This window comes from Rissa tridactyla, chromosome 5 (assembly GCF_028500815.1).
Source record: "Rissa tridactyla isolate bRisTri1 chromosome 5, bRisTri1.patW.cur.20221130, whole genome shotgun sequence".
Classification (NCBI taxonomy): Eukaryota; Metazoa; Chordata; class Aves; order Charadriiformes; family Laridae; genus Rissa; species Rissa tridactyla.
The window spans coordinates 49,102,257-49,121,797 of NC_071470.1; the positions used below are offsets into that span (position 1 = coordinate 49,102,257).

Sequence of the window (19,541 nt, forward strand, 5' to 3'; positions counted from 1 at the left end):
ACCACTCTGCTGCTGTTAGAGTAGCAGCTTACTGGAGTTCACAGAGGCCCTTACAGCATTCCCAGGCACAACACCCAGAGTTATAGGGAATTTCACCTTAATGCCTGTGAGTGGAGGGACAGACAGTATCCCAAATGTTCACGTGATCTACGGTGCTAAAAGCCCAATTCAGTTACACCAATATTTCCAAATCAATAATCAATTCTCATCTAATGCACACACCAAAATTCTAAGTGAGTAGTCTGAAGCAGCGCATAGAACCATCAGTTAAAATCAAAAATAATCAATGCATTTAGTACATTACATAACAATCTACCTAAAAGAGTTCAGGAGCCTGCAGTATTCTCAGGGAGAGAGGAATCAAAGAGGTGGAAAACAAGAAGACAGACGGCGGAAGCTGCAAACAAGTATATAGCTCTGTATCACTGTACAATACACGAGAGAAAACATACAGGACAGAAGAATTATACATTTATAAGCAGGGAATAAGCAGTTTGGAGGTGATAAATATATTCTTAGCTTCTCTTCTCTCACTTTTATAGAAATAAATCACAAGAAAAATCTCTTGCTTCTGAAGATCACAGGAGGTAAATCACACTTCTTCAGGTCTGGTAGGCTTTTGTCAGGATCATAAATATTCTTATCTCTGTAGTTGCTTGTATTTCTGCTCTCTTGGAGTACTCTCATCCAGCTCTGCATCCATAGGCAGAGACTGTATGTCCTAGAATTAGGATGAAGAGTTGAAAAAGGAGTTTGGGCTTTACCTTAAAACCAGCTGTAACATCACATCTTCACAATGCAAGCCAATGAGCGTTCTGAACAATGCCAAGGAGACCACACAGAGCTGAAAAAATGATAAATGTTGTCAGTTTTTTATCTGGAAATTGTACCTTTCCAATCTTTCCTGCATACTACATTACAAAATGGCTCTGCCAGAACATCATGCTTTATAAGGTACTGTTAGTATAATATTTCATTTTGCCAGCATCCCCGTGGGATTTTTTTTTTTTTTAAGTTGTCTAGAGCTACGCACATAACATGTTACATTTTAACAAAATACAATCCAGAATTTTCCTTCAAATAAGCTACTTAAAAAAAAACAAAACCAAAACAGTAATTTGCCAGTCTTTAACATTATTCAAATTTATTTATTTAATTTAACTCAGCATGAAGTAAACCCTGTAACTTCCAAGATAGTGTGTTAGTTTTTACCTCTGACATAGAATTCGAACCAACTAAAGGTCTTCTCTAAAAGAAAAGTTATAGACACCCCAAATTTCTGTTGCTTTAAGGAACTATTAGTGTTCTACACATTAAGAAGCTGAATGCTTCTATTCATATAGCTTAATGTACTGACATAAATCAGGACTACACAAGTAATTTTTATCAGAATCTGCGACATATGGAGCGTAAAAAGTCCCTCCATCACAGGTCATTTGAATGGCTGGGAACCATAGCAAGGCATGAAGATCCTTTCTGTGAGACCAGGAGAAAGGAAAGAAGGTTTTTCATTGGAATGGCATGCTTGCCTTTTTGGCAAAGGTCTGATCAAAAATACACATAACTAGGTATTTCAGTAGCCACACTCAGCGGAGACAAAAATCATACCCATTTCTATGACATCTCCCTTTTAGACAGGCTTTAGGACTCTAGAATCGGGGACTTCTACAGGCTTTTTTGGTCACTAATTAGACGTACAACAATTTGAAAGCTATCATACAGTACATTTCTGCCTGCCAGATGCTTGCTAGAGCACCGGTGATGTCCAATGTAGTAGAAGCATGAGCTGTAAGCTTTCACTGGTCTTCATGGACCACAGCACCACCATCTCTCTGACTCTTAATGCATATTTCCTTGGACACGTTCTCCTGCACTGCTCTCTCCTAGAAACAGTACCTCACAGCTGGCTTAGACTCCAGGATGAGGCTGACTCTTGTGAGAATCATTTAGCATAAGTTGGCCCTCTACTAGAGTTTCAAGTTGGTGTTTAAATCTTGCCTCTCCCTATATTAATTATGTAAACTCAAATAATTAATATATGAAATTAATTGCACTTTTCAGTAGCTAACAAAAGAAACAGATTAGGAGAAAATAAGGAAAAAGCTACAGATATTTTTCTACCTCATTTTCTCAGTCACTGGACAGCCTCTGTAATTCATTCAGGACTAAATCCAGCATCCTGCCTGGGCATGGCTTCTCCTCCACGCTATGGAATTTCCTCTTCTTTTCTGCAGTCACTTCCCTTACTCCCACTGTTAAAATGCTCTATTCTAGCTTTGCAGCAGCACGTTGCTATGTTCCTCTCTCCAGCCCATCCTTTCTCAAGAATGTCAACTTAAAGACTCTTTGTTTCACCATTTCCAGTTCTCTCTTTCAGATGAGCGACTCAACTCCCCTACAATTCGATTTCCTGCCCATGGTGACCAAGACCAGATGAATACATATATTTCTTGAAAAATATATATACATACATGCATTTTCCCTTAGTTGGTAGGTATATCTGTGGAGCAGTTAAACAGCAAAGTTTAAGTGAACTTCACTTGATAGCCTCTGAAAAGCAGAAGTTTCTTTGACTGTCTTCCCTAGTTTGGTCATTGAACTAACACTCCGAGAAGAACAAGAGAAAAGGAAAAAGCAGCTGGCTTGCAGTGAAGCAAAGCAGAGCTCAAACTTGTTGCCCTGCCACCACTGTCCACCGCTTGTACTAGAAGCCACTAGGAAGGCCCTAGTTAGTCCAAGGCCTCGTGTCTACAGAAACAGATGAAGAAAGTAAAAGGGCAGGAGAAGAAGAAATAACCAGAACCGATGTTCTTAATAGGAGTAGGAGTTGAAGAGCTTCAAAATAAGCTTTTGGAACAAGCCAGATCCTTGCATGAAAGGACAGAGGGAAATTCTCATTTCCTCTGTGAAATTTACTGAGAGCCAAGTCTAACTTTTCTTCCTGCTGTGAAAGTTCAAAAAAACTGTTACTGCCTTAAATTTTCCTGTATTTAGGAAATTTCAGTTTATAGGGAAACATTTCTCACTTGTCTTTGCAACCATATTGCAAATCAGGAATCATCTGAATAAGTAAAGCTAGTCTATTTTTGTATTTTGTAAAAGAAAAGATTTAATATATGCTCAGGAGACAAAGAGGATAGTATTTTTACAAGTCCTTTTGGCCACCTGTCTGTACATAAGCTTAACCCTGTGAATTATTAATAAGTATTTTCATCAATAATAATGTATGCAGCTTTTCTGCTACAGAAACACAGAAGATTGCAGTTCTGGCTTTTGCACTTGGCCAAGCTATACTGCAGAAAACTCATTTAGCATCACAGAACCATTTTGGCTGAGATCCTGAGTTGCTCAGGGCTGCAGAATTCTTTACAATTCCCATCTCGTTTGCGTATGGAACAGTAATTAATGATTAGCAGAGACAACAGCATTTGCATTTTTGTCGACAGAAGCTGTTTCAGTTTTCAGAGTTAATCCATCTTAGAGATGCAGTAACAGCAACATATATCCGTATTTGCATGCACTCACATTTCAAAACAAATTTCAGATGAAGCTACTGTTCCTAATACACAAATTTAATGCACATGCTGGTGTTCTGGCTTCTCTTGTACCTGCACTAAAACAATATTCTTTCTTTCATCCAATCTTTATTTCATGAAGCTGTTCATCACACAAGATTCAACCAAGACTGCCAGTCAAGCAAGGCTCAGATGCGTAGTCCAGTGCAACAAGTAGTCGTTTTTTCTCCCAGAAGATCCAACTGTTAGCAAAGGTAACTCTACTGTCCCTGTCAGCTAGCTCTCTGGTGACTGTGGTGCATTGTGCCTAGGATGAGAAGGGGCTCACTGCAAATTTGAGATAAACCTTACTACACAAGGGAGTGATGGCAAAGAACAGGAAGCAGCAATCGGGTCACTTGAGCAAGAAAGTGCCTTCTTTTAATCAAAGAAGAAAGCAGGCAACATCGCAGTTAAGCAAACATGCTACAACAATACAGACTTGATTCCTGAGCAATGTATTGGCAATACTGCAATTCACAATTTGGATCAATTTGGAGGCATCCTTATAGGGCTCCCATCATCTCCCACAAGGACTATTTGAAAATGCTTGTTGCTTGGCAAAACTCCAGAGATCAAAAACGCTCCTCACCACAAGTATATTTATAAGTCCCAGGGTGATTTATCTATGGCGGCACTAATTCAGCAGTATCCAGAATAAAAATGCTTCCAAATTTACCTTTAATCTTCTAACAGAATCCAGACTTCCAGAAGCCCTCATGTCCCTCTATCTCATTTCCTGTATGTGTGAAACCACTTCACACATTTATCAACTTAGTATAGCAGTAGATAAATGTAATCACACAAACACACACACAAAAAAAAACCCAAAATTGAGGGAGGGTGAAGAAATCACACGTTTGGGTGGGGGGAGAAAATTCCTAGTTAAACAGATACCCACTAAGTATATGGAATCTCCTGTTTAAATATTTAACCTACATCCATGCTGAGTACCTGAACTTCCTTCCTGCTTGTCTTACCCGGAATGGCGTGTTGATTCGACTAGTAAGTGTATCTAGGATATGCACATTCTCATGTCGATGCAGCAAAATAAACCGGAGGAAAATCTTGAGGAGTGCTGGCTCTGAAACGCTACGCAAAAAGAGATCCAGGTATGCAGTAGTAGTCATCACTTCTTCCACAGTCACCTACAAGCAAAAATAATGTTAATGCAAACATACTGCACACACAAAATATCCATCCATCCTCTGCATCTGTACACTGGCAAACGCTCTGTCTCCATACATAGCACTGCCAGAAAAACATCGAGGTCTTTGCTTTTAAATTTGCAAAAAGGATGCTTCTGAATGACTCACAGGCATTTTGAACCCATTTCTTATGTCTTGCTTCCCCAGGGAAAAAAAACCCTCCCCCAAAGTGACACCCCAAATCTCACACATACTGAAATACAAAGAACCAAATCAAGTTAGAAGCTCCCCACCACCTTTCTGCCCATGTCATCTCTTTTGCATCACACTTCTGTCATCCTTCAGAAGCATTTTCAGATGTTGTGAATGCCTGGCACCTATCACTTTATTAAAAATAAACGACAGGGCACAATCAAAGCATGGTACAAACTACCTTTGGTTCTAGAGCTATGAAGGAAAAATCCCCACAGCTATCCAGAATTTTTAATATACATACTCAATTTACATCACTTAATTTTTAATATACATACATACACACACAAACCAAATCCCAAAATTTTCGCTACTGACTATTTGTTCAAAACACAACTCAAATATCCACGCAACATTTGCATACCATAACCCACACTGTTCTGCTTATGGCAATCCTTTGAAGCTTATCTATTCACAGTATGCACTGGCAAAGCACAGAAAATTCCAAAGGCCACCTCTGCACCATGCATTGCTGTTGCAAAGTCAGCTTTTTAAAAATAGTTACCCAGGAACCTAATAAAAGCTTAAGTGCACAAAGATAAACCCTTAAATACAAGAATCTGCCTATATGAAAGGAAGCATTAAACATCTTTTGTTTACCAAACTTAGCTGGATAAATGAAAAGACCGATTTTATTAAAAAAAAGAATCAAAGCTGTCACTTAAGAGCTAAGAGGATTTAGAAAATACTCAGAAGGGCAGCATTTACGTAACATGCTGTAATTATTAAAATCCCTGTTCCATTATGCTGCATGTTAGCCACGTACACAGTAATGTCATGCTGCAAACATTCTCTTTAAAGCATTTAAGATCACAAGCTGCTTCTGGCTGGTTACACAGAACATAGGAATGCTGTATGCAGCCTGCAGACCTTATGGAGAGGGGGTACCAATGAGGAGAGCACAGAGAAACTCTAAAGTTAAGGTCATGGATTCACTCTCCTTCTGAGGCTTTATTGTAGTACTCAGCTACACCCTCCTTAAAACAAACAGTGGGCTACTAGCTCATTTTGGCATTAGAAAAAAAGCACCAGTGAAGTAGCTGCAGTGGAATTTTTCACTAGAACGGGAAATAAGTTCACCTTCTTGGTTTACTGCAGTAAGGTTGGTCAAAATCAAGCACTGAAATATAACAGGGAACGGAAAGGAATGAGGCATGCTTTCATGGGATCTGTGAACTTTGTAAGGCTAAGGAAGCAACAACTAGACGTATTTTCTAGATCTGTAGTTGTATGTTCAGTGCTACCAAAACCAGAAATGAGAGTATAGCTCTTAACACATACTCCAACTCAGAATACAGTTTATGAATTCATTCCTCCTCCTTCCCCCACAAGTGTCAAGTGAAAAAGTTACTAGGTTAAGCACCCCAAAGTTACAAATTGCCAGAACTAGCACTGTGGCTACAGCCCTAACTCAAATTCTTATTACTGCACATATGATAAAACCAACGCTCTTATGCACATACATATGCTTTTCTATAGGACTACTCCCACATTTCAACCACCAAAAAACCTGGAGCCAGGGTTGTGAAACAAAGGAAATTATTTCTGGTTGGATCCAAGATTCTTTTGTTTTTTGCAACAGTCAAAAGGCGTGGGGACATGTGGGGTAAAAAAGAATCACCTTCTGATGAAAGCTGCTGACTGTTGCCCTGAGGACTGGCTTTTTTTGTTTTGGTTTTTTATAGCAGCAAACCGTAAAAAGCAAAGCCCAAGAAATCCATCATGTGACATCATTATGATAGCATCCAGTTCATCGAAGAGCTTAAACCCTCTGCCAAGGAAAGGCCAGACAGAAGTAATACATCATTATCTCTCTGTGTCACTTCTCCTTCATCCCTTATGGGGAAAAGGAAGCATGTTCTTGGCCTGCGGGTTTCACAGTTGTTGGCTGACAGCAGAGGAATGGGCCTATGTATATGTATAAAATAGTGAAGCTATATATGAAAGCAAGAAAAGCCAGCAGATTCACAAGGGCAGTGACCTTTTTCTGAAACGGATGATCTTTGGACAACTCATCCTACATTTGCATCATATTATTTTCAGAGTGCATATCATGAATGAAACAAAGAGCAGAAGAAAGCCACCTAGAGACTATTTTAGAAAAGAAATGTTCAATTCTGAGAGCATGTTCAGTGCTCCTAACAGCTCGGGGACTAGACAAAAAAAGAAATCATATTTACTATCACCAGCACTTCACTGATGCCACTAAACTGAGCCAGAAGGACCAACTAATGATTAATGACGCTCAAACAGTTCACAGATGAGTTACTAATAACCTTGTTAAATCTTAATTATTTGAATCAAAGTTTTCTGAGCAGGGTGCCACACTACACTTAATTTTTAGCTCTTCTCAGGAAAGAGGTTGCTGAATCTGCTTAACCATTTTCTGAGAAAGAGGGAAGAAGACTAAGTTTTGTCAAGATTTAAATGGATTTGTAAGACACTTTTCATTTTTCAGTGAAAACACACTGCCTTAATCCACAACACTCCTTCAAACTTTCACAATAAATGAAGCTAGGATCTATTTCGCAGCTCACTGTGCAACACTCAAAAAACGGGCAAGTTAATGCTGTACAAGCAATTTTAATGCTATCATGGTCTAGAAGTTCCAGTGCGCTCTCAGTGCACCTTTGTGCGCAACTTGTCCTTACAAACCAGCAGAGTTCTGCTTCCTCACAAGAGGAAATCAAACAAAAATACTGCTTTTTGACATTTGAAATGAAAGCCACCGATGCAGAAAGCACCTTCGGAAAAAAGATCAATTAACCCAGCAAGCAGACATCTGTGCTTTTACAATTATATCTTATTTTGCCACCTTGCGTTCTGGGTCTGCATCTCTCTTTTACCATATCTGACAGTAAGTGTAACTTCTGAAGATTTGAGGCACCTAAAGAAGTATTCAAAATGGCTAATTTTAGCTCCATGAGGCTAATTTTCCTTTTACTCAATGGGACACATTAGCCAGCTCTGAATGAGCCTCTGGAGAACTCACTTTTTTTGCAATTAACTACAGAAGGATGTTGGAAAAATCAGTTACACTAGGCAAAATTCAGCCTTAGCAAAACCCCTTTTAACTCTGTAAACCTATTCTACAGATTGCATTATACATAATACACTGAGTGTTGAAAGTGTATTATGTATACTCAGAAAGACTCATTCAATTTGTGCAGTTATTATCAAAGATCTGTTTTCTAAGATACCAAAGCCACGATATTAAGCTTCATTCAGACTACCTGCTGGTTGTCTTAAACTAATGTCTCATGAGACAGATTTGGGGAAAGTAGGGAAATCCTTTCTAATAAATTCAAATTATTACTTAGGTAAACAACAAAGGAACAAACGCTCCCAGAGAACAAACCATTTACTAACCATGTCAAGCATGTCCACTACAGTCAGATCCTGAGGCACCTTACAAAAACTTTATATCATTGTAAACATTGATTACAGTATAATTTGTAAGCTTTTAGCTAGCCCTCAGAATTGAATAACTTTGAAAGAATAATAAAAAACAAGCCAAAACTTCCATACATCCACAAATCTGATATTTAATTTGAAAATTCTTCACCTCTGATAATTCATGTACCAAGAAAAATACCATAACAAAGGGTAAAATTAAATTAAATTAAGACATGGTAGTTTTCCAGAAAAGCCCTTTGTTAAGTAAAGTAAATTTCAAGCTATATTTTTGATAAAGGTATTGCAGCAATACTAAAATCCACCACTGCCACAAAAAGCAAAAATAAACCCCCCCCAGCAGCATCCCCTGGATTAGATCCCTTCTACTAATGCTAAAGGCCAGGGATATCTCTACTCCTAAGATAAAATTGCAGGACTGAAAATGAAAAATGAGAAAAATCCATTCATTGCATTAATCAGACCAGTATTCTATAATTTCTATTTTCATTATCCACAGTGGTAACAATTAAAAGTTGTTGGATTTTTTCTTTCAATATACATATAAATTTAAAGTGTCTGTCTAAAGATACCATTTAAAAACCTCATGCACATGTTTTTCTATATAACAATCGGTTGTTAAAGATATTTTTTAAAATATAATCTGCTGCAAGAGGGACTACCTGAGAGTCTTCATAGCCAGAGAGATATTTGATTAGAGATTATTGAAAACAGAAAGCCACTTTTAGCCTTGTAATACCCTTCTCTAATTATGTAATAATTTTTAGCAAATCTTTTCTTGCCTCCTCTGATGACTGATTAGATGGTGAGGCAGAACACTGTAAAGAGATCCAGCTTTTACAAGTCACTGTGCCAAGTAATAGCAAAGAGCCAGAAATTACCGTCATTGCGAGTTCAGTTTAATATATTACACTCACTATGTTAGACCAATTGCACTGATTCCTTATTACTGGCTATTTTCCCTTGGGAGCCACACAATATATTTTCTAATTTACAGCTTCATGCCCTCTTACAGGAATATGGCTATCATGATTCCTCCTTTCCTTCACATTTTCCTTCCTTACAAGGATTTCGCATTTCCTATGAAGAGACCATGAATGTTCTTATCAGAACTTATCCTCTAGATCCATGAGCAGTTTAAACCTGAATAAGCCCACCTCACTGATAAAACAAACAAACAAACCCAACCATTCGCATTCTCTTCTCCTTTCTCTTCATTGTCAGCTTCTTGCCCCCTGCAGAAGGGTTCATGGTTCAATTCACCGTACAGTGAATTGACTCAGGGAATTGATTCAGGTTAAAACTATCCTGGAAGTAAAGGCGAGCTTTAAACTCAATCCGTCTCCCATAACGTAACAGTTGTCCTGGCAAAAGACAGGGGCAACGCGCGGGATCAGGGACAGAGGAAGTTTGCACACTGGGGGAACCAGAAAACTGGAACTGCTTCGACTTCCCTCAGCTTACATTTATAAACGGCTTCAGTTCATACCAGGTTAAAATTCAATTCAACTTCAGCGTTTGATGCAAAAAGTGAAAGGCACCTTTAACATATATCCACTCCATAGCCAGTAAAATTAAGTTTTGTATCTATTGATGGGCTTCTCCAAAGCTTAAGACTATTCAAAGTTTTCCAGTAACACTTGGTTTACACCTATTACAGCAGCTGCCCAAATGCTTTTCACTGAGGTGAAAGATGGTATTATTTCTAAACGGAACCGACAGTCTTGTAGGATATTTATAAAGATGCTCCTTCTAATCTGTGGGGTATAATTTACAGGTCATTTCCCCCTAGCTGAGCTGTGCAATCATCAAGCAAGTATTATTGAATTATCACAGTTGCATACCATGTTAGAGGTTTTCGTTTAGATGGGTTAGTGCGCAATATAACTGAGGTCCATTTGACAGAGCTTATTTGACAGGACCGTGTCAGCGCTTCCACAGAGCGGTTCTGTTCACTTGGCCAACAGCAACGTTTTACACTAAATAGCTGGTACAATTTTCCATTATTCAGATTAAAACAAGCCTTCCAAGTAGAAAAATAATTATATCACAGTTAGCAATTAAATGCCATGTAGTATAGCAGTAAATGCTAAGACATTGAAAATTTGCTTTTATAATATAATTTGTCAAATTTTTAGCACTATCTTCAATAAATTGAAACAACACAAATTACATAAACACTCAAGATGTTCTGAATAGCTATTTTTGTCACCCAAATTGTCTGAATGCCAAATGAAAATTAAATTTTAATTTAATTTAACACTTACAGGAAAGAGATGTATATAACCAATCTGAATTGTATCAGAGGTAGCATAATATTTATATATACCACAGCGTGGCTTCTAATTATCTAGCCCATGGTTTTGACTGCAAAATATATACATATTAAAGACCTTCTCAAAAGGATTTAATTGATCAGATTTCTACAAAAGCGCTACAACTACCTAAAAGAATAAGGTAAATAAGCACTTTCTACTACCAAATACATAAAGACTAGAACAAGGCAATATGACCTCTAGCAGAACTTAGACTTTGGTAGGGTTATTCTGGATTCACCCTGGGATTTCGACCAGGTTTTAACTGAAGAGAAAATTAGCTTGATTTAATTACTCGGACCCTTGTATTATTTGACCCCAGAAGAACTCACATTTTTTTTGATAGAGCTCCAAAACGTTCATTTTGAAAGCGAAGCAAGAAATAGCCAATGAGATATGTCACAGAAATTTAACGGTATGGATCTGTGCCTGAGCAGAATTACACCTTGTCACAAGAGTTTTTTTTCCTAAGTACCAAAACCTAGGGAAGAACGTAAAGAATTGCATAATTTCAAGTTGTAACTGACATGCAATCAAAAAATATCAGTCTTAAATTAAGAAGAGATTCTGCCAGATAGTCTTAATTTTCTCAAATCCCAGACACTTACACCAGAAAGAATAAAATATTGTTTGCGCAAATATTTAAATCATGGATCGTTACTACAAAAAGAAAACTACCAAATTAACCTTTTCTCCAGCTCTGCATCTTTATGGACAAAACGTTTTATTCCTCCTGCTTTTAACTGAATTTGTACAGAAATATGGAATTTGTGTCCTTGCATAAAGGCAAACCTCCCTGAACAATGTCACTGAATCACTTTTTTCATTGTCTCAAGAAACTTAGATGTCAGAAGGGGAGAAAGGCAACTCTTTTTATAAAAAGTAATAAGCTCCAGACAACCAAAGGCCAAGACAGGGCTATCCAGCACAGCCAGTTAATGCACATCCCTAGCTACATAATATAAATCTGGGCTCTGCCTACCCGTTCAGCAACATGCAGCTTCTGAGATATGAACATATTTGTCAGTCGCTCGTTACATGTGTAGGTGGGATAAGCCACACAAAGTGACAACAGACTAGTACAGACCAGGTATAAATTAGGCTACAAGAACATGCTATATTTAGAATACTTATCTTTAAGAAAAGAAGTTAGGGAGTCATAAACCTGAGAATGTTTGGGTTATTTAAGCACATTGCAGTGTATCTGCTACGTAAATAACCTTCACAGAGCTCACTGTGAAAAACAGGTTTTTGAAGCCAGCTAGCCAGCCCAATCAATTTGAAACTTCCTTAACTGGAAAAAAACCTGAACCAGTGAATTCTTTTTTCAACTCCATACTAGCTTCCTCAGATAGAGCCATAAAAATCACACCAAGCAAAATATATTGGTCTCCCCACCCCCTGATTTTTTCATAGAAACACATCTCTCTCTATCCTCCACACTCTTGTAGTGTTTCATTCACACACTGCACTGTGTACATAGTAAGTACAAATAGGGAGACAAGCTGCAAAAGTGAAAAGAAAAGGCAGAGCTTACAACATAGTTCCATAAACGTTACAGACATTTCAAGATCACACATATCCATATCTCAAAGCTTTGGACCACATACTGAAATACTGAACTATTTTTACTGAAATTCTACTTACCAGAACTCTGGTGCTACTTTTACCAAAGGTCTTGTTTGATAGTCTGATAGTTTTAGTTAGGAGAAGAAAAGGAAAGGAGCCAAAAGGTCTGCATGGATGAACTAGGAGCTCCTCACAAAACTGAAACATAAAAAGGAAGAGACGGAAGCAGGGACGGGTGACCCAGGAGGAATATGGAAAAACTGCCTAGGTGCGCAGCGAAAGGATGAGGAAAGCCAAAGCCCAGCTGAAGCAGGGCTTCAGCAGCAAAATGAAGGCTATGAAAAATGTGAGCCCGCTGCTGAATGGGGAAGGGGACCTAGTGACAAAATACATGGAAAAAACCACAGTACTTAATGCCTTCCTCACCTTGGTCTTTGCTGGCAAGATTTGCCTTCAGCAGCCCCAGGTCCCTAAGATGAGAGTAGAAGTCTGGAACAAGGAAAACTTATCCTTAGAGGAGGGGGATCAGGTTAGGGGATATTTAAGCAAACTGGACATACATAAGTATGTGGGGCCTCATCGGTTGCATCCCCGACTGTCAAGGCCACTCTTGGTTTTTGAAAGGTTGTGGCTACCAGAGGAGGTTCCTGAGGACAAAAAGTAAGCAAATTTCACTCCAGTCTTCAAGAAGGACAATCTAGGGAACTACAGACTGGTCAGCCTCACATTGATCCCTGGAAAAGGGATGGACTAAAACCTCATGGAGGCCATTTCCAAACATATTAAGGAGAAGGTGGTGACTGGGAGTAGTCAGCGTGGATTTACGAAGGGGAAATCAAGCCTGACCAACCTGACAGCCTTCTACAATAAGATGGCCGTCTCCGTGGATAAATGGAGAGCAGTTGATATCATGTATCTTGCAAGGCTTTCAAGACTGTCTCTTGAACAAGATCCTCATAGACAAAATTATGAACACACTGGATAAGTGAACAGTGAGGTGGATCAAAAACTGGTTGAACTGCTGATCTCCAAGGACTGTGATCAGCAAAGCAAAGTCCAGCTAGAGGCCAGTGGGGCTTACACTGGGGCTAATATCATTTAATATCATCATTAATGACCAAGATGATGAGATAGAATGCCTCCTCATGCAAGTCTGTAGACGTTACCAAACTAGGAGGAGTAGTTGATAGACTGGATGGCTGTGCCACCATTCAGAGGGGTCTTGACAGTCTGAAGAAAGAGGCAAACAGGAACCTCATGAAGTTCAGTAACACAAATGCAAAGCCCTGCGCCTGGGGAAGAATAACCCCAGGCACAAGTACACACTGGGGACTGACTGGCTGGAAAGCAGCTTTGCAAGAAAGAACCTGCAGGTCCTTGTGGACAAAAAATTGGCCATGAGCCAACAATGCACCCTTGTGGTGAAGATGACCCACAGCCTCCTGGGCTACATTAAGAGTATTACTAGCAGGTCAGTGCACGGCATCCTTCCCCTTTACTCAATACTGGTAAGACACACCGAGAGTGCTGGGCTCCCCAGTACAAGAGACACACTAACATACTGGAGCAAGTCCAGCTAAGACCCACAAAGATGATTATGGGATGGGAGCGAGCATCTATCATGCAAGGAGGAGCTGAGAGAGATGGGAATGTTCAAGAGAAGAGAAGGCTCAGGCAGGATCTTGTCCATGTGTGCAAACACCTGCTGGGAAGGAGCGGAGAAGATGGACCCAAACTCTTCTCATTGGTGCCCAGTGAAAGGACAAGAAGAAATGGGCCACAAACTGAAATCCACGAAATTCCAACTGGACATTAGGGGGGAAAAAAAAAGCAAACAAAGACCACATACTTTTCTACTGTATGGGTAGTTGAACACTAGAACAGTGCTGCCCAGAGAGACTGTGCCATCTCCAGCTTTGAAGATATTCAGCACCCAACTGGACACATCCTCGAGCAACCTGCTCTAGCTGACCCTGCTCTGAGCAGGACAGTTGGACAGGACAATCTCCAGAGATGCTTGCCAGCCTCAGCCAGTCTGCGACTCTGTGAAGAGACAGAAGGAAGGAAGAGACTGGCCAGCATCTATCATCTACAATATAGGCTTAGCTTTAATCCAGAAGTGAGTAAACCTCCTCATACCAGACATTTTGCTCATATCTAAATAGAATCAGCTGCAAAGGCAAACTGATGTTGCTGTTACTCCATGAGGGACTAAGATTATTACCCACACAATTTATCTAATAGTGCTTGTACAACTGTTTGGCTTATTTTATTTTATATACTTGAATCAACTAAATTTGATTTGGTGATCAGACAAGAAGTCATGTTACCATGATTTGTTTATGTTGCTGCTGTTGTTTTAAACAGAAATCAAGTACTATCACATTGAGAACAGCAAAGACTGAAGACTTCTTTCCTAGATGTCTCCATTCTTGACTGGAGCTCCTTTGCAAAAAACAATAAACGCAAGTCTGTGTCTTGCTGCAGAGCAATTTTTTCCTCAAAAGAAAAACTAGAATATAGTACAGAGAGAACAGGTCTGAAGTAGTATGCCTACCCAACAGTCATTCAAGAGCAGAGCCAGCTCATCTCCCTTCCGATTTTTGCATTAACGTATAACCATGGGTGCCAGATTGGATATGGGATGTTAAGGCTTGAATGCCACATGAGGTCTGGACTCCCTTCCTTTCTTCCATGTCTATCACCAAGAGTTATGAGAAGCAGCTGATCCATACCAGTTAAATTCTAGAAATAAGATTTATAGGAACACCTTACAAAGATGGACCAATAATTATCATCTCTTCTTACCACCCCTCCCTTTCACTTTCCATAGATCTGTCTTCCTAATCAGGTATTTATACCATGCTCCACTCTTCATTGTATTTGAGCTCATAAACCAGAACGAGTGAGAACAACCCAAACTGAATGACTGAATAAAAACTAAAATCTTCAGCCACAAGTAGACTTAGCACATTAAACCAACTTCACTGAGTTTAAAAGAAAAATCAAGATCCATTTAGCATTGTGTTTAATGAGAAAACTTCTGTTTAAAAACCACCATGGTGCATCTGGCCTTTCTCTCATTTCAGCCCTTCGCCATTTTTTCTCAACCTAAAGGTTAATTACAACACTTAAGTCCCCAAATGGATGAAACAGTTTTCAAAGCATACTCCTCAACTTAGCATTAATGTTTTCAATGGCAACTAGAAATCGTTTTAATGTATGAAGAGCTGTTACAGCATATTTATCTGTCTTAGCGCATAGACATCTGTCCCAAAGGTAAAGATGTAAAATATTTATTTTCTGTTAAATTAATGGGGGGCACAGCACAGAAAGACTAAAGAGGTCAAGTGTGCCTCTATTTACGCGTTTCCTTTTGCTATGGAGTTTTGGTCTCACATACGTGAGAGCCTTGTATCAGATCCACTAGATGGTGCAATCCATCTTCTCCATTAAATGCATTTGAAGTATACACATAAGTAAATTTTTAAAGAGGAAAAAGTCAAACTTAACACTAATCAAGGAAAGGTTTATTACTGGAAGAACAAGGCACCAAACAGAATGTCGGGGTTCAGGAAAGATCTAGACTTGAAACTCATGTATGCAAGCACCCAACATCTCCCTTTTCAAGAGAACTATGATTTCACCCAATTTCAGAGTATAAATGAGGTTCAACAAGATTTACATCACATAAAAAAAAATTAATCAGAACAGCATGCTTTAAAAGATTTAAGTAACATCAACAGGGAAATAATCAACCCAATATGGGGTTAGTAGATTTACTGACCAATAAGCATGACATTCAGCAGCATGGTAGCATTCAAAAAAACCTAAAATTTGTCTTAAGTACTTCAGAGGTAAAAACAGGACCCACTAAGACCAGAATCCCACAGGTACATTCTGATATCTCCCTTGTTATTCATAACCTTTACCTAAGGCTGGTTAGCTTTTTCACTTCTGATTCTAATTCCCAGTCTTGGTACAGAATTGAGAAAACATACAGAAATACAAAAAATTACTCCCAGGTAAGGAGGTGATCTCAATGACAGACTACAGCCTTGATCTGGATTGCAGCAAAATTTTATTTCAGTCCTTGCCAAGTTATCAAACGTTTGAGGTCTGTCAAATAATTGAAGAAGATTCTATACTGTTTATTACTTTCTTGGTAAGCAACTACTTACCAGTAAGAATTGTGTGCACTGCTAAGACAAGTCCTGGACTAGAAAGCAAGGTACGGTGTTTCACTGGCCTCCCAGAAAATGGAACAGGTGCAGAGCTTTCTGCTTGGCAGGCGAACTAAAATTTAGTAGACCTTTGAAAAGTAATTATTAGTCCTCTCCTAGCAGTTTTTGGTGGATCTTTACTCTCAGCAATTTCTACTTTTTCTCCTCAAACAAGGTATTCTTTTTACAGGGTAATGAAAACTGTTAATTGACGTGTTCTGCAACAGTTGGAAATACAGTTTCCTGCAGACTGACAAAAAAAAAATTAAGTAATTCCCCAGTATCAGTGACATATTTTGCAAAGGATAACCCCTAAAATTCAAAGAAAAATGGATTCTTTTTCTTCAAAGCAACATAAATTGCACCTTAATGCACTACAAAATTGATACCAAACTCCATTTCTTCTCCACTTTATGAAAATAGCTCTACCAACTGTGATAAGGAAGTACCAAACAATACCAACTTTGCTAAAATTAGCGTAATATTTCTTGACTGAACATTTTCCTCGTGGGCATTTTCCTTTTGGAAAAATGTTCATTTGGGAAAAAAAAAAGTCCTCATGGAAACATCTGTCATGATGAAATATTGTCTAAAAGGTCACTGCTTTTTTGATGACATGTCAGCCCAGTGCAACAAAAATATTCTGGTTCTTCACTTCACTTAAGAATTTTAAATATTTTCAGAAATAACTACATCTTGCCTAATAATCTGTATAGTGTAAACAGAAAGCATGTAATAAAAAGATGGAAAGCCAGCCTAGAAACTTACTCAGTTGTACGGAAGTCACTACTGACAGTACATTTAACAGTATCTTTTGCACAGAGATCATCCATAATGCTTTTGTCCGTTATTACTTTGTGTCATGCTTGCATACACCACTGACCTTATGGAGCGCAGGAGCCATTACTGGCACCAAAAATCCATTGTAAATGTAATTCACAAGCTGGTTACGTATCAAGGGATGTGCCACCTAAAAGGATGGGGGAAGAGAAAGACACAGAACAGTTCCAGTGAGATTTAAAAAAAGATGAGGCAGAGGCTACTATTATCCACTACCAAAACCCTTGCCCATTTAACAAGACATGTTCATTTGCCATTCTCACCAACATTTGCTATGATTGAGGTTCTTAAAGATTTTTCCTTCTTCAAAGAAATACACAAACTGTGTTTAATTACAGTAAGCCTGTCAAATTTAGAGAACAGGGCTTTTCAGTCTCCCTGTATGCTGACAAAGATGAATGGATGGACAGAAAAGTGTGTATACCCATGCACCAAAGATCTGAGATTCTAAATTTAGCTCCTCCAACCTCGTCAGGGTCATTTGAAGGTGGATTTGCAATTGTTAACCTGTCCTTTTATACAAGAAGAAAAAGCAGAACAGCTGCTCAAGAACTGTTCAAGAGTAGGTAAACCAAAGCGCTCTCTAGCTATGGGGTAAGAACATACAGTTCACATGCCCTTCTCCCAACCACTGTAAAACAAACAGAGGTGAAAACAAAACCTACATTATTCATTCGATAGGTCGGTTAGGAGCTTTAAAAAATGAACTGTTAGTAGAAGCTAAAAATCTACTTTTATAATTAAGCATTCATTTTGTTTTCACAAAGAAAACATATTATCAGTTCAAGCATTTAAAAGAAATTTGATAAAAGTGAAAAAAAAAATTAGATCCAGAAACATTCTAAGTTAATGTATTCTGTTTGAAGTTCACATAGAGACTGGAATGTCACAGCCCACATATGGCCACAAATACATTCTCCCACTTGCAATTCTTCCCAGGCTTCCTTTAATTTGTAACCCTTACTCTGTAAAGGGGAAGAAGAAGGGTTTCCCTTCCTATGCTGTTATCCAGGGAAAAAGTAGTAAATGGCAAGAGGTCTTGGCTACACTGTCCCTTTTTAATCTCTGGCCAAAGTTTTTGAGTCAACACAGACCAAGCCACACCACAAAAAACATTCCATGCACAAAGCAAAAATTCCTGCAGTAATTGAGCCTTCAATCCAGCTGATGAAAGACTATAAAGACACAATCAAGCAGCAGACAGGAACTGCTCTTTCTGCATGTCAGTTGAAGATCCTTAACCATTCTGAGTTTATTTGAAAAGCAGCTTTAAAATAATATGTTCTTCTTTAATTTGTCTGCAGTAACCTTTATATCATTTTTTTTTAAAAAAGGTGTCAAATATGACGTCCTGCAAATGTAGATCTGCAGAAAAATCCTGCTTAGACACCAAAATTAATATTATCTCCTTTTCATGTTTAAACATGCATGATAAAAATCTTGTATATTGTATTTAAAGAATGACAGCTATTATTATTTTCGTTTGTTCAATGCTTTAATAGTCAATCAGTTGCTTTACTGTATTTTGCACACGTCTCACTAAAACATATCTTTTATTTAACAGTAAATGTGACTAAATTATCAATCCTATTCAGCACATTTCTTCAAGTAACACATAAATCCACAGTTTCTGTAGAATTTATATCATGCTTAATAAAATACCGGACAAAGGTTCTATAGGCTTTTCTAGCCTTAAAAAACAATATAAAAAGACAAAGAATCTCATTTTCCATTTAGATCAGAGGAAAAACAAATAGTAAGGGATCAAAGCCAGAAAAAAAAATAATCTAACAAAGAAATAATCATTAAGAACAGAGACTGGATTCAAAACAGGCCAATCTAAAATGAATTTATATTTCTAGGAGGATACCTAAACTCTGTTTGGAAAGCTTTCTCTATGCATTACTCACCAACAGGCAAAACAGACTATTTTCTTTTGTATGCCATTATGAGAGCTTAGACAAAGACAGAATATTTTTCAATGTTTAAATATATAAAGACTAAATTTTCCAACATGTAAAGGCATTTTACTTTTAGTATCAACAGTGGTACTAAAATACAATAAACATTTATTTATTTTTTTAAAACAAAAAATCCTCTCAATTACATAATGAAATATCAAGCCACCACAAAATTCTACTGCTTTCATTTGAAACATTTGTCACTTAAAAAACCTATTAATTCATCCTCATAAACCAGGACAAACAGCACAAATATACATATTAC

At 38.2% G+C, this 19,541-nt stretch overlaps 1 protein-coding gene across 4 annotated transcripts in view; it reads right to left on the reverse strand.

Annotated features, from left to right (window-relative positions):
• FHIP1A (FHF complex subunit HOOK interacting protein 1A) overlaps positions 1-19,541 on the reverse strand; it is a 94,268-nt gene that overhangs the window by 12,981 nt on the left and 61,746 nt on the right. For all 4 annotated transcript variants that reach the window (XM_054204021.1, XM_054204023.1, XM_054204022.1 and 1 more), the window contains 3 exons: positions 17,359-17,445; positions 4,535-4,702; positions 765-844 (listed from right to left, as the gene is read on the reverse strand). In XM_054204021.1, coding sequence (XP_054059996.1) covers positions 765-844; positions 4,535-4,702; positions 17,359-17,445 — 335 coding nt within the window. The remainder of the gene's footprint in view (positions 1-764; positions 845-4,534; positions 4,703-17,358; positions 17,446-19,541) is intronic.